Source organism: Xiphophorus maculatus, chromosome 14 (genome assembly GCF_002775205.1).
Source record: "Xiphophorus maculatus strain JP 163 A chromosome 14, X_maculatus-5.0-male, whole genome shotgun sequence".
Taxonomy (NCBI): Eukaryota; Metazoa; Chordata; class Actinopteri; order Cyprinodontiformes; family Poeciliidae; genus Xiphophorus; species Xiphophorus maculatus.
Genome location: NC_036456.1, coordinates 26,631,227 through 26,646,303, shown reverse-complemented (window position 1 = coordinate 26,646,303; position 15,077 = coordinate 26,631,227). Strand labels below are relative to the sequence as shown.

The 15,077-nt window shown below is 39.0% G+C and overlaps 1 protein-coding gene across 3 annotated transcripts in view; it reads right to left on the bottom strand.

Annotated features, from left to right (window-relative positions):
* The window catches only part of LOC102236208 (NLR family CARD domain-containing protein 3-like), a 28,493-nt gene extending 13,899 nt beyond the window's left edge, over positions 1-14,594 (bottom strand). For 2 of the 3 annotated variants that reach the window (XM_023345669.1, XM_023345667.1), the window contains exons 1-6: positions 14,429-14,550; positions 9,329-9,425; positions 9,155-9,253; positions 7,002-7,073; positions 5,898-5,973; positions 5,287-5,515 (exon numbers count right to left, since the gene is read on the bottom strand). In XM_023345669.1, the coding sequence (XP_023201437.1) occupies positions 5,287-5,515; positions 5,898-5,973; positions 7,002-7,073; positions 9,155-9,253; positions 9,329-9,399 (547 nt within the window). In that variant the 5' untranslated portion in view covers positions 9,400-9,425; positions 14,429-14,550. Of the gene's footprint in view, positions 1-5,286; positions 5,516-5,897; positions 5,974-7,001; positions 7,074-9,154; positions 9,254-9,328; positions 9,426-14,428; positions 14,551-14,571 lie in introns of those variants that run through there. The other variant, XM_023345668.1, reaches the window with a different exon arrangement.
* Between the last annotated feature and the right edge of the window lie 483 nt (positions 14,595-15,077).

Genomic DNA, 15,077 nt, shown 5'->3' with positions numbered 1-15,077 from the left:
ATGCTGTGGCCAAACAAAACAAATACAGGAAAAATGACCCAATTTCAACTACTTAATTATAAAACCTTAGAGGAAATTATACGTCAACTAAGCTCCAGTTCCTGCTGTCTGGATGTTTTACCCACACAGTTCTTTAAGAAAGTCCTGCCTGTTATTGCTGCTGCTCTGATCCAAATAGTAAACTCATCGCTCTCATCAGGCGTTTTCCCCCAGGCTTTGAAAACAGCAGTAATCAAACCACTGATAAAAAAGAACAATCTGGACAAATCAATCATGCAGAATTACAGGCCGACCTCTGACCTCCCATTCATCAGCAAAGTTATTGAAAAAGCTGTGTGTAAACAATTAACTAGCTTCCTAACTATAGCCAACCTCTTTGACTCCTTCCAGTCTGGTTTCCATGGTTACCACAGCACAGAGACCGCCCTCGTAAAAGTGTTCAATGACATCCATATAAATACGGACTGTGGCAGAACCCCAATGCTGGTTCTGTTGGACTTCAGTGCAGCTTTCGACACTGTTGACCATGACATATTACTGAATCGACTGGAGAGTTGGGTCAGACTCTCCGGTCCAGTGCTTAACTGGTTTGAATCCTACATAAAGAACAGGGATTTCTTTGTTTCAATTGAAAACATTTCATCAAAGAGGTCAAAGGTCACATGTGGGATATCCCAAGGTTCAATCTTAGGACCCCTTTTATTCAATACTTATATGCTCAGGTTATAACAGGAAATAATATTAGCTACCATAACTATGCAGATGACACACAGCTCTACATTACGATGTCAACAGGTGACTCAAAGCCCATCCAATCACTGAACAGATGCTTAGAACAGATAAATGTGTGGATGTGCCAAAACTTTCTCCAGCTGAACAGAAACAAAACTGAAGTTATTATTTTTTGGACCTAAAGAGGAACGATCTAGAGACAATGCACAGCTTCAGTTATTACAACTGAAAACCAGCAATCAGGCCCGAAACCTGGGAGTAGTGATGGACTCTGACCTGAACCTCCAGAGCCACATAAAGACAGTTACAAAGTCGGCCTTCTATCACCTGAAGAACATTTCCAGGATTAAAGGACTAATGTCTCAGCAAGATCTAGAAAAACTCATCCATGCGTTCATCTTCAGTCGTATTGATTATTGCAACAGCGTCTTCACAGGTCTGTCCAACAAATCAATCAAACAGCTGCAGCTGATCCAGAATGCTGCTGCTCGCGTTCTCACTAAAACCAGGAAGATAGAGCACATAACACCAGTTTTAAAGTCCATCCACTGGCTCCCTGTAGCTCAAAGAATAGACTTTAAAATACTGTTGTTAGTTTACAAATCACTGAACGGCTCAGCGCCACAATACATTAAAGATCTGCTGTTGTTGTATCAACCTTCCAGAACTCTCAGGTCCTCCGGTTCTGGTCTGCTCTGCATCCCCAGAACCAGAACCAAACGAGGAGAAGCAGCATTCAGCATCTATGCACCACAAATTTGGAACAAACTTCCAGAAAACTGTAAAACAGCTGAAACACTGACTTCTTTTAAATCTCAACTAAAAACCCACCTGTTTAGGATTGTATTTGAAATGTAATCAATTACAAATTTATTGATGGAACTTGACTTAATGCTTTGTTTTGATTATTGATTCTATGTTGTGTCAAGAAAATCCGAGCTCATCCCACTTCCCCATGCTGGAGATTTTAGTTTAACAGTAATAATAAATAAAGTTATCTTTAAAATGAATCATTCAAGTGACATCAAGGCCCAACAGTAGACTTAAGTGTCAATAAAATAAATCTGGTTGTGTGTGTTGTTTTTGTCTCATGCAAACTTTGCTTTAATTCTACTTTTCTCTATTTAATCATAAGAAATCATAGTCAGTCAGAAAGAGTCATTAAACAGGAAAAGCAGGTTTCCTGGAAAAAGAGGAAGTAAGTTTCCAGCCTGCAGATTTATAAAAATAGCTGAGACTATTCCTTAGTTTAAAGGTAAAGTTTAAAGAATGAAATCTAAACATTTTGAGTAATTTGATAAGATTCAAAGTAAAATACTTATATTAATATTGGTTTACTTGTAATAATATTTACACTTACATTTGTGAGAACACTTACAAGAAAAACAAGTAACTGTAACTTTGGTATCAAATAATTAGAATCATGGATTATTCTTGGTTTCTTTTTAGAAAACATCTGTAATAACTCACATTAGGATTATAATAAGAGTAATTAATAAGTTATAAAATTATAAATGAATGATAAATCAGAGAAGCTAAAGAAAATAAATGTGATATAAATGTGATTTTGACATTGAACTTGAAATGGTGTAAAAAGGTGTAACTGCAATTAAACATCACTGATATGTTGGAGGTAGATGGTAGGTGAAAGGAAGGGAAAAAGGGGAACTAACAGGAGAGCAGAGATGATCAACGCCTTATTTAGAGAAAAGGTCGTGCAGGCAAGAGACATAGGAGGTTGAGCAACCCTGAGACATTAGCACAGACATCAGGACATAATGTCTGTAAGACAGTGATGGATATGAGATCATCTGTCTAAGCAGACAGCCAATGAAAACGCACCAAAAGGTGGATAAACCCTATAAAAGGTGGGTGCAAAAGAGGAACCTTTTGTTGGATCCTCCGGGCAGCTTCGAGCCAAGATCGAGATGGACAAAGAACTCTGCAGCTGAAGAAGAGCCGGGGCCACAGAGCCGAAGACTGTCCTGCTCATGGAGACCAACCCGTCAGGCCCACAACCTGTGGCTTCGAATCGCACTTCTCTCATCGGCTGGGTTCAGACCCCAAAGACAAAGATGAAGACAAAGACAAAGAAGAAGAACTGGTGCCTTTTTTCCTGCCAGCACCAAGTCCTGTGTGACCTCACCATCCATGCGGAGAAGAAGCTCATCAGACCTACAGAGATCCCTGCCTTCGCCGATCAACTTCCTCCTCCTGCTGCAACACCTTCTTCATCATCAGGCCAGGTCTGGGGTTCGAAACGTCAAACTCCATCCGTCTCTCTCAAAGGTTCCCTTTTTTAGTTCTCAGTGTCAGCAGTAGGGAAAGATAGACTAGATGATTGATTTTACTTATTTGATTATTTCTGCTACTGAATTAAGCTGTACGGACCCTTGCAAAAATGCCTTACTAATAAAATATTTAGCATAAAGAAAATCTAAAAGATGTTGTGGACATTCAGTTAATGAGTCACCTTAAAGTTCTTTGATGGTTGTAAAATAGCTATGATGTTTGATTCTGGAGAGGAAGAAGTGGAAAATGTTTTTAGGTTGCTGGTAGCCCAAATGTAAAACATCATCCTTGGGACTCGCCCGAGTCACTAAAACCTACCTGGTTCAATAACAAATGCAAGTTGTAAAATAGAGAACGAGCGACCGTTAACAGGTGTGCTCTGTGAAACTAGTTGGCTGTAGGCTGCTCAGTCTGGCTAATTCACAGGGGGAAGAAGGGTGGGACACCTGGATGTAGGCCGTCAAAAATCAGGTGAATCGTTTCTCGAAACCAGCTTAAACAGAGTTTACTTCAGTTCTGGACAGGGTAAATCCCAGCAGATATAGGAAACTCAATTAACCCGTTAGAAGGAGAGCTGGTAGCACATCTCCCCTCTCAGAAGAGGAAGTACGAGAGCGAGAGAGTAGAGACAGAAAGGAGGGGGGGGGTGTTGCGCAACAACAGTTGCTTTGTGTTTCTGTGTTTGTAATGATGTAAAGCACTTTGAAATGCCTTGCTGCTGAAATGTGCTATACAAATACAATTTGATTGATTGATTGATTGATGGTAGAGATGGTTTGAATTTCCTCTTTCTCTCTCTCCTCTTTGCTCCTACTCTGTATCCACAATGCCTCCTTTTCCACTCCTCTTGAATTTCTGGCTTCAGCTGTTGTATTATTTCAGTTTTTCCAATATCAGCTGCTTTTTGTTGTAAACCACCCTGTTTCTATGGTTACGCATCATAACAAAATACAAAAAATATTTGCCAAAACAAGTCCAACTACACAATATCCAAACGCGGAACAGTTGTCCAAAAAAAAACACATTTCCTCCAAAAAAACAGGAATGAAAGGTTGAAAAAAAGAAAAAACCTCAGATCTACTCCGACGGGCTGCAACCCACAGTGATACAATCCAAAAATCTACTCTAATCTGGCTCACAATTGGCTATTTAACTCCACTACTGGGGTCTGTCAAACAGTTAGACTTCAAAACAAAGAAACTCCTCAAAATGCACAGTCCAGCACCCAGAGACTTAAGGAGGGAGACTGAAAATTTGTAAACATCATAATGTAAATGTGTGGCCAGTATGGACCCAAACCCTGTCTTAGGTACAAGGGGAGCAAACAACTCAATACCCCAAACAACAAATATCAAGTTGAAAATGATTTACTCCGATTCCCCTCAGCAGTAAACTCACTAAAACAGTTTATCTTCTAAATATTTGTCATGGTCCAACAGCTGTCTTTAAGAGTTACCAGGTGAGAGGCCACATCTGGTACCAGGAGCCACTGGCTGAGCCCCGCTTGCTGTGTTGCTTCAAACTGTAGCAATCTGCCTGCAGCGTACTCCTCAGGTCTGCATACAGATGATTCTGTGACGCTCTCGAACCGCGCCGCTCCTCACCTGGAATACATCTGTATTCCACCAAATCTGTACTCCCCTTCCTTTACCTTAGCTCCTTTTATCTTGCATTTATCAGTCTTTGCAAATACCTCTATGACAGTGCTTCTCATTTCCAGTCCTTAGGCCCCCTGCTCTGCATATTTTAGATGTGCCTCTATACCACAACAGCTGATTAAATGATTGCATGACGTCTTCTGAAGCCACCAAGTACTGCAGAAGCCTGTTCATCACCCAAAGATTCAATCCAGGTGTGTGGCAGAAGGGAAACACCTAAAACATGCAGGGCAGGGGGGTGTGAGGACCGTAATTGACTAACACTGCTCTATGAGCAGCTAATTACTGTGGTCCCCCTCCTTATCAGAGGACCAGATCCAATTCAGAGTGTCTGAAGTGTTAAAGGGGAAAAAACTACACAGAATATAAACATGCAAAATGCAACCAAAAGAAAAACTCCACTGTGCTACAAATGTACTTGAACCTAATTTTGGAGCCTCTAAATGTATATCTAACAGAGGTATGGCTGCCATGCACCAGCCTGGACGGAACAGGTATCAAATCTTCAACCTATTGATTGTGGGACGAACTCTTAGCACCATTGAAAGAAAGATTCATTAATCAATTCCACAGCATTTACACTTTTGATTAGAAATGATCTTACTGCTTTGAAGATGGTCAGCAAGCTTCTCCTGGTTCATCATCCTCAGGAACTGCTCTGTGATATTCTCAAATGCTTCTCTGCTCTTCTTCATCTGCTGTTTATTTTCACCTGCCAAAACTTCATCCTCCTCCTTATTCTCATCTAAACCTTCTGGGTAATCTGAACCCAGAACCATTTGGATCTTTTTCAGCTCACATTCCGCAAAGATGATAATCTTCTTTTTCAGCTCCTAAAATGGAATAATAGAAAACTAAGACCTCAATGGTTTAGCCAATGCTGTGAACTACCATTAAATTTAGAGGTTTGTGAGTTGGGGGATGACCTATTAACATCTTTTTAAAAAGGGAAATTTGATTGTAAATGTAATCTGAATTATTTGCACAATATTTCCATCAACTTTAACTCAATAGGGAATTTTCCTCAACAGACTCTTGTCAGTTCTTTTCTGGGGCCATTGTTCATTGTGCTCCAATAGTGGAGCTTAATAACCAATTCTGAGTCATTGTTAGAACAAAATAAGTGCTGGTGGAAAATACACTGGTTTATAATTTGCAGCAAAGAGATGACTATGAACACAATAGACAGAAAGCAGTAGATGTACATATGTTGACCTTAAATATGGAGTCCAGCTCTATTTGATGCTGTTGGGGAGACTGACCACTAGGAACCTCTGAGCTCTGCTTCACTCTGTGGAGGAATCATAAACACTTTGCTCACATTGCAGCTCTCCACACACACAAGAAAAAAAAAAGGACGTTTCTGTAGATCCAGACAGGTAACAAAATTAATGTCATAATGAAGTTTAGAAGGTGGACCCAATAGTAGCAGTCAGGAGTAGTGATGGGCCAGACGACACAGAAACTTTGACACATGCGCCGCGCAAAAGAAACCCCGTGTCACTTTAAGGAAAACCATGTGACCGATACAGTTCCTGTGTCGTTTGGATGTGAATGCGCCAAATTGTATTTATGAGAGAGAAACTGTCAACACCTTTGTGGGTTTTTCCGGATGGAGATACTTTGTGTTCTTTGCCTTGCTTTAGTGGTTGGCTCATATTTGAATACTGGCATGAATCAAAAGAGGAAGAGGAAGTTTTCCCGGTGTGGGATCATTTTGATCTTATCACAGAGAATAAGGTAAATTATTTTATTCTCTGCATCAATTCTTTCTTGAAAACCCAACAATATTCCTCTTATTTCAGAGTCCACTACCTGTCCCTCTGCCGTGTCTTTGTTTTCTTCATTTTTCTAAGTTTCATCCTACAGATCATCCTATGGTGAAGATTAACCAAACCTGCTGAAATGTCCAAATGTAAGGCAAATCTCAAAATGAGACATAGTTAGCACACAAGTAAAACACCATCTGAACTCACTTGTACCTGGATACAAAAAAAACAGGCCCACAGTTGGGTGTGTCTGCAAACAAACGATATGCAAAGCAAAAAACAAATAGTGCTCTCACCATAGCAACTGTCATCGTCAGATGCAAATACAGGAATAATAGAAGTTCTTTTTAAAATCTAACCCGGATGTCAGCTACAAAAGAAAAGTAAGGCGAGCTGAATGCTGTTGAACACATAATGTGTGTTCAACATCATTATGAACACACCTACTAGCTGTATTCAGTTAGTAGGTACAGATGAAAAGGTCAAGATGGTTATAAAACAGAAACAAATCCCCAGATACAAAAAGTTACAACATTTACAAACAGCTCACCTCTTTGGAGATGGAGGTTGGTCGTTTTCTGACAGTTGTCCAGATGAACAGCTGGACAGTGAGTGCTGAGCTCTGTCATGTAAAACAATCATGTACAGTAAGAGTACAGTGGCTGACAGGTGCATTAGCCTGACCCTAAACCATTTCACCATCTGTGCAATAAATGGTGAAATGGGCTGCAAACACATGAACAAACAGCAAAACACATAAACATAAAAACCAGACTGTAAATAAAAAATATATATTTAAAAGTTTGAAAAAGAGATTTTTTTTCCCTTTTTCAAACTTTCATGCCTGTTTTTTTAGAAGTAAACAGTAAAATAACACAAATAAGAAAAACAACCAAGTATGAAAAGCTGCATCTTTGCTCCACAAAATGGAAGTACTCCAGACCACTAGGGGGAGTTTGGAGTGGCAAGTATTACACAAATATGCTGATGTTCTACTGCAAAAAAACTGGCCGTTTAAAAAAGACATTAAATATAGAGCAACTTTTCTTTCTTCCTCTAACTTTCTTCTGCAAATCTGATTAAAATCCTGAAATCCCATCTTTACTGAAAGTCTGGTCCCTTATGTTGCTTGGATCTCCTTGGATTTGTCCACTGCGACAGACTGGCGATGTGTCCAGGGTGACCCCGCCTCTCGCCCAAAACGTTAGCTGGAGGTAGGCACCAGCTGACCCACTAGGGCAAGGGTGTTAGAAAATGAATGAATGAATGAATGAATGAATGAATGAATGAATGAATGAATGAATGGACGGATGGGATTTGTCCAACATCTGGAGCATTTTCATTGTGTGGTGCAAGTTTGCAGCATTTTTCCTTTTGTTTCTATTTCCTATTGCTGCAGCATTTTGTCCGTGTCAATATGTAAAATGCAGATTAAAGTTGTGGAGAGTCTGATGAGTTTATTAAAGCAAACAGAAAACTTACAAAAGAACAGGAACAGGCTGGGAGCAACAGAACTAAAGAGATCCTTTGTATGGGTTGTAACAAGACGAGTCAGTATTTGTGTTTCCATTGACTGTATAATTGTGTAATTTGATTCGCTTAATGAAAATGCAGCATTTTTGAAAAAACTCAAGTTTTTCTATGACAAGTTTTAGCTCTACAGTATGATGAGGTATTTGTTTGTTTTTGCCTGCATCAAAATTGGTTTATTTCACAAAACTGCAATAGAAGCACATTTTCTGCACATGATTAACCATCAGATGTTGCCACTGGTGTAAACCACGAAGAAGAAGATGACAGGAAGTAGTAGGTGGATGGGAGAAAGAAACTTGAACCAAATAAAACCATAATTAGAAAGAAACATTAAATAAACAAATCAGGAAAATAAAGAATAAGACTAACTGTAGTGATACAAGGAATAAACTAAAATGGCAAATTATAAGAAAAACAAACAATAAAGAAATTATCAACAGAGGAAACAACTAAAACAATCCAAAAAACAAATATCAGTCTGCAGTTGCAACATTTATTTATTTATTTTTGCATTTGTTTTGTACAGGTTTTTGCTTCTATTTTCTTGTGATTGTATTTGTTTTTGTCTTTGTGTGCTTTGGAGTTTGAATCTTTCATGTGTTTGCAACATATTTCATTATTTGCTATATGTTTGCACTTGTCAGTCACCATATAAGCAACCAAACTAAGGAATATAATCCATCAGACTGCTGAACTCTTAACTGGACTGCACTCAAAAACTGGTCTCCACTTTATACCTTGTACATGTACATAGCTAAAAAACTTCCATTTTACTGTCATTCCTGCACTTTATATTTTATATTCATATTTATATTCATATTTTATACTGTATTTTATTTTATTCTGGAGTAACCTCACAACATTGGAACCTCAAACACTGTCCTGAGCCGTATGCAACGAAATTTCGTTCTGTATACACCCTGTGCATTGAAAATGACAACAAAGTCAGTCTAAGTCTAAGTCACTAATTACTGCATCATAACTCAACTGTGATTAACAACATATTTTGGTTTTGTTTTACAGCCTCACCCAGGTCTGATTACCTACTGACCTGATAAATTAATAAATCACTTAAACAAAAGTACAATAAAAAAATTTTCTTCCATGGGCAAATACTTTTATATGTTGGGATCACATTTTAGATATTTAGATTGTTTAGATGTAGCTCACCTCTTTTTAGATGAAGGCTGGTTTGATTTAAAATCAATAAAATACACTTTGGACCTAGTCTCCCAGGATTCTGGTTCCACTTCATGGTCAGATTGTTTGCTGTAAACAAAGTTGCTTAAGTTATGCTTTGCTCTAACAGAGTGAAGACACAAAAACAGTAGAAGGTCACTTCACCTCTTAGCTTTGCTCTGGTTCTCAGACTGAGGCAGAGTTTCTCCTTCTTTCAGCTCCTCACTCTGATCCATGATGCTGCGTTCAGGGACACATCGATCTGCAAACAGTTTTTATATTAATCTACATAGATGATCACTCACCTGTACTGCAGCTCTATATATATTGTATTTTTTCTCTCACATCATTCCACCGTATTCAATACTGCTGCGATTACACCAAACATAATTTTGCTTTACATTTTGCTCTAGACGCGCGTTGAGGACTATTCACAGCCTCAACATGCCACCACATAGACTTTGAATGTAAACCAGACACGCCTGACGTTCAAAACGCGTTTGATGTGAACGCAGCATAAAACTATCAACTGACATTATTATGCAACAATACAAGCCAACAAAGAAACACAAAGGGAAGTGGCAAAAACTGAGGAAATAATTTGGTACTTCCTACTGAATATTTAAACAAAATGTTAACTTTCCTGTTATTAAAGCATAAAAGAACCTTCAACCTTCATATTTGTGTTATGCACTTTGATCTGCTAGTAAATATGATTATTCATTTAATATTACAATAGTTAATAAAGTTGAAAGTTATTTTAGTCAAACTAGCAAATGTCAGATGCTGCTCTGTAAATGCCAACCTATGTTATGGAACAATAGGTGGCGTGACATTGAACAGGGATGATGATGGGTAAACACTGTATGTTTACACTGGGAACACTGACTGTTACCAGTGTAAACATACAGTGTTTACAGTGCAAACTAAACTGTGCAGAAAATATATGTGAATAATTTTAGTTTCACTTTAGCTTCGTCCACAATACTTGAGGACATGTACAGTCTGCTGTATGTGTCAAAGTTAAATTAGAAATACAAAATCAAATACATGAAGCTCCAAAACTTGCAGCAAACCTCAAATAAAAACGTTGTTTGAGAATAAGCCCAAGCATGAGAAACTGACAAAGGATTGGGGCGAGGTACATGTTTAGGCTACATTAAAACAAAACGGTGCCAAACTAGAAAGAAAAGATAGAATAATGGCTAAAACTTGCATTATAAGATAAACAATGGATCAAATGAGCTTCAGCTGTTCCTCAATGTACAGAAAAACCAAAAAAAGAGTGTATAGGAAAAAGAAGAGAGGAAAATACCCAGAGCTCAGGTTTCAACGCTTTTATAAATTTGACCAGCTGTGAAAACTGAACTCAGAGCTCTGCCTTTAATCCAATCATTTAAACAAACAAGTAGGATCAAACGGAGTTCTTAGAAATATTTCAAAGAAACTGTGAGTTATGCAGTTCAAAAATAGAATAGAATTCAACTTTATTGTTATTGCACTGTCACAAGTACAAGCAACAAGATGTAGTTTGCATCTATCCAGAAGTGCTCTACGAGATATAAATATTTATTTACAGATGTACAAGACTATGTATGTATGGACTATAAGGAGTTATAGCAAAGAGATATACAGTAGATATTGTGTATAAATATTAATATGGGAGCTATATGCACAGATTATACAGATTATACAGAATATACAAGAATGTTAGGGAATGGATTACAGATAAATAATGGCAGATAAAATTTACAGGTTGTATGTGTGTGTGAAGAAAACAGTCCATGATGTGTGTGTGTGTGAGGATAGTCCATGTCCATCTATCACCTGAAGAACATTTCCAGGATTAAAGGACTAATGTCTCAGCCAGATCTAGAGAAACTCATCCATGCGTTCATCTTCAGTCGTATTGATTATTGCAACAGCGTCTTCACAGGTCTGTCCAACAAATTAATCAAACAGCTGCAGCTGATCCAGAATGCTGCTGCTCGCGTTCTCACTAAAACCAGGAAGATGGAGCACATAACACCAGTTTTAAAGTCCCTCCACTGGCTCCCTGTAGCTCAAAGAATAGACTTTAAAATACTGTTGTTAGTTTATAAATCACTGAACGGCTTAGCACCACAATACATTAAAGATCTGCTTTTATTGTATCAACCTTCCAGACCTCTCAGGTCTTCCGGTTCTGGTCTGCTCTGCATCCCCAGAACCAGAACCAAACGAGGAGAAGCAGCTTTCAGCATCTATGCACCACGAATTTGGAACAAACTTCCAGAAAACTGTAAAACAGCTGAAACACTGACTTCTTTTAAATCTCAACTGAAAACCCACCTGTTTAGAATTGTATTTGAAATGTAATCAATTACAAATTTATTGATGTAACTTGACTTAATGATTGATTCTATATTGCATTGTGATTCTGTGTTTGTTATGATGTAAAGCACTTTGAAATGCCTTGCTGCTGAAATGTGCTATACAAATAAAATTTGATTGATTGATTGATTGATGTGTTATTGTTGTATGAGAGGATAGGGGAGTACAGTCCTTATAGTTTATGTTTTATGTCAGGAGGCGTTCAAAAGCGTGACAGCTGTGGGAAAGAAGCTGTTCCGGTGCCTGGTGGTTCTGGTCCGTAGGCTTCTGTAACGCCTCCCAGAGGGCAGGAGGGAAAAGAGTGTGTGTGCTGGGTGAGTGGAGTCCTTTGTGATTTTCCCGGCCCTTTTCAAACACCGCTTCCTGTAGATGTCCTTGATGGCAGGGAGCGGTGCCCCGGCGATATACTGGGCAGTTTGCACCACCCTCTGCAGCGCCTGCCGGTCAGAGACAGAGCAGTTCCCGTACCAAGCTGTAATACAGTTGGTGAGGATGCTCTCAATGGTGCAGCGGCAGAAGTTCGTGAGGATCTCTGCGAACAGGTGGTTCTTCCTCAGGGTCCTCATGAAGAAGAGGCGCTCATGCGCCTTCTTAATGAGTTTGGAGCAGCTGGTCGTCCAAGTCAGGTCCTCGGAGATGTGGACTCCCAGGAACTTAAAGGTGTCCACACGCTCCACCACTGTCCCCTTAATGTGGATGGGTGGATGTGGGTCAGTGTTCCTCCTGAAGTCCACGATAAGCTCCTTGGTCTTCTCGGTGTTCAGCTGCAGGTTGTTTTTGTCGCACCACTCAGCCAGACGGTCTACCTCCTCCCTGTAAGCGGCCTCATCATTATCTCTGATGAGGCCGATCACCGTGGTGTCGTCTGCGAACTTGATGATGGCGTTAGAGCCATGGACAGGTCTGCAGTCGTAGGTGAAGAGGGAGTAGAGGAAGGGACTCATCACACAGCCTTGTGGCACTCCGGTGTTTATGATGATGGTGAATGAGAAGTGATTGTCCAGCCGGACATGTTGAGGTCGACTGGTCAGGAAGTCGAGCAACCAGTTACACATGAGTGGACTGATGCCGAGGTCTGTGAGTTTGGTAATGAGTTGTGATGGGATGACAGTGTTGAATGCTGAACTAAAATCTAAGAACAGCAGTCTGGCGTAAGTGTTCTTATTGTCCAGGTGAGAAAGGACAGAGTGCAGCGCTATAGAGACTGCATCCTCTGTGCTGCTGTTCTGCCTGTATGCAAATTGGTGGGGGTCTAGTGTGGGGGAGAGACAGGATCTGAGGTGTGCTAGGACCAGCTGCTCCAAGCACTTGGTAAATAAACCAACATAATGACTGAATATTTAACTTTTATTGCCCACAGCATCTCATCTGTTGACACTCCGCAAATCTACTTTAATGATGGGTCACAAATAATACAAAGAAATTATTATGAAATTTGTCATTTTAACATGATGAAATGTGTTAGGCGTGCTGTGGTGGTGTAGGCGACGGCGTGACCCACATTTGGAGGACTTGAGTCCTCGACGCGGCCGTTGCGGGTTCAATTCCCGGACCCGCCTGTCAGCCTACTTTCATACAGGGGACACTAGAGCCCACAAAATGTATTTATTACTCCTTTATTTAACCAGGTAAACCCCGTTGAGATCTAGATCTCATTTTCAAGAGGGACTTGGGCAAAATATTTGCAATACATAGCAACCTGGTTACAAGATAAAAACAATTAATACATATGCACAAGTATAAAACAATAAAAACAATTTAAAAACAATGACACTGTTTCATAGAATCTTGTTGCCTATCTTTGAGAACTGCTCGAAATAAGTCCAGTGAAATCATTTCCGACATCTTAAGGTCAGACTGCAACTGATTCCACGTGGTGGGGGCCACTGAATGCCTGCTTCCCTTTTTCAGTTCGAAAGCGTGGGACATGCAGAAGAATAATGTTGTTGGAGCGAAGAGAACGAGAACTGACATTTCTATGTAGGAGAGTGGATAAATATGCTGGGGTTAGACGGAGTAAAGATTTATACATCAGGATCATTAAATTATTGTTTCTATCTCAAAGCTAAAAGACCCGATGGAGGGGAGAGAAAAAAACATGACAAAATGTGGAGATGTTCCAAAGGTATGAACAGTTCTGTAGGACAGAAAACATTATTTCACTTTAACTGTTCTTACAGTTATAAGATATTTTCGAAATTATTACCAGATCCTTAGTTAACATCGACACACCCTGCTCTAAAAACAGCTTCATCGAGTCCTATGTATGAAGGCTATATATTAAATTAATAACAAAAAGAAGTCCATCTATACAGGATTGTTAGATTTTTCTTTCATAGTTTTCTGTTTTTTTATATTACATTAATAATAATAATAATAGTCAGAGGTGGATAAAGTAGGTAGATACCTAAAACATAAAAATAGTACAATTTGACTTTTTAACTCAAGAAAAAGTAAAAAGTAGCTAAGAGTAAAAAAGATTATGAAGACTATTGAAGTACTGAGTAACTGATCATAACATTTGTTAAATTATGTCAGAAAAAAAAGTTACCTGCAAATTTTGACGGAGATCCTTAAGATATAATTAGTTTTAAGATATAATTAGTTTTAAGACATAATTAGTTTTAAGATATAATTAATTTTCCATATAATTATAAGTAAATGATGTTCAACAATAATAATGTTTCAGCGTTAAACTGCTGACCACCAACAAACCAACACACAGCCCTAACCGGAGTTTTGTTAGAAATAAATGAAATAGTGAAAATAAACGAGACCAGTTCGGATCATTCATCGTGACTAAACAGCTGCTGTTTTACCGCATAATGAGAAATAAAACATAAAGAGCGATTCTCTAGATTTCCTACAGTGTTTCCGTTGTTTCGTTCTTACCTTCAGTTTTAAGTTGATCTGCAACAGGAAAAATAAGTGAAAAATATTTTTAGGTTTTTCCTCCAGGTGAGAAAACAGATTCTTTGTTTCTATTCCCTGATTCACATCTAGTTCATCTAAATGCCGCGGAGGCAAAAACACACCTGTGTAGTCATGATGACGCGTCCCGCTTAGCCATCACGTGCTGCAGAAGATCACGTGACATTGGTTGGCCAATCAGTGCAGCGGGATATTTAGTCTTGCAGTAATCAGCGGCTGTCGTAGTTGTACGTCTTTAAGTTTCTTTCTTAATATTTATTGCAGAACCTCAAGTGTAAAAGGAAGATTTGGCCCAGAGCATTTAGAGTTCACAAAATAAACATCAGAGAAAATATTGTAGCAATAATTAGAACCGCATTAAAGAATAGGGATTATAATTGCTGGTGGAAAAGTCCAGATCACTGGTGAGTCCGGTTAGCAGTGATGGGATTTTCGGCTCCTTTTCGAGATGCGGCTCTAATGGCTCTTCTTACTGTGGAGAGCTGGCTCTTTCGGCTCCCCATATATATTTTTGACATTATGAATTAATTAATAGCTTAAACCTAATTTTATAATATTTTGTTTCATTATTGACATTGTTAAGCACTTATGATGAGTAAAAATGCTGCAT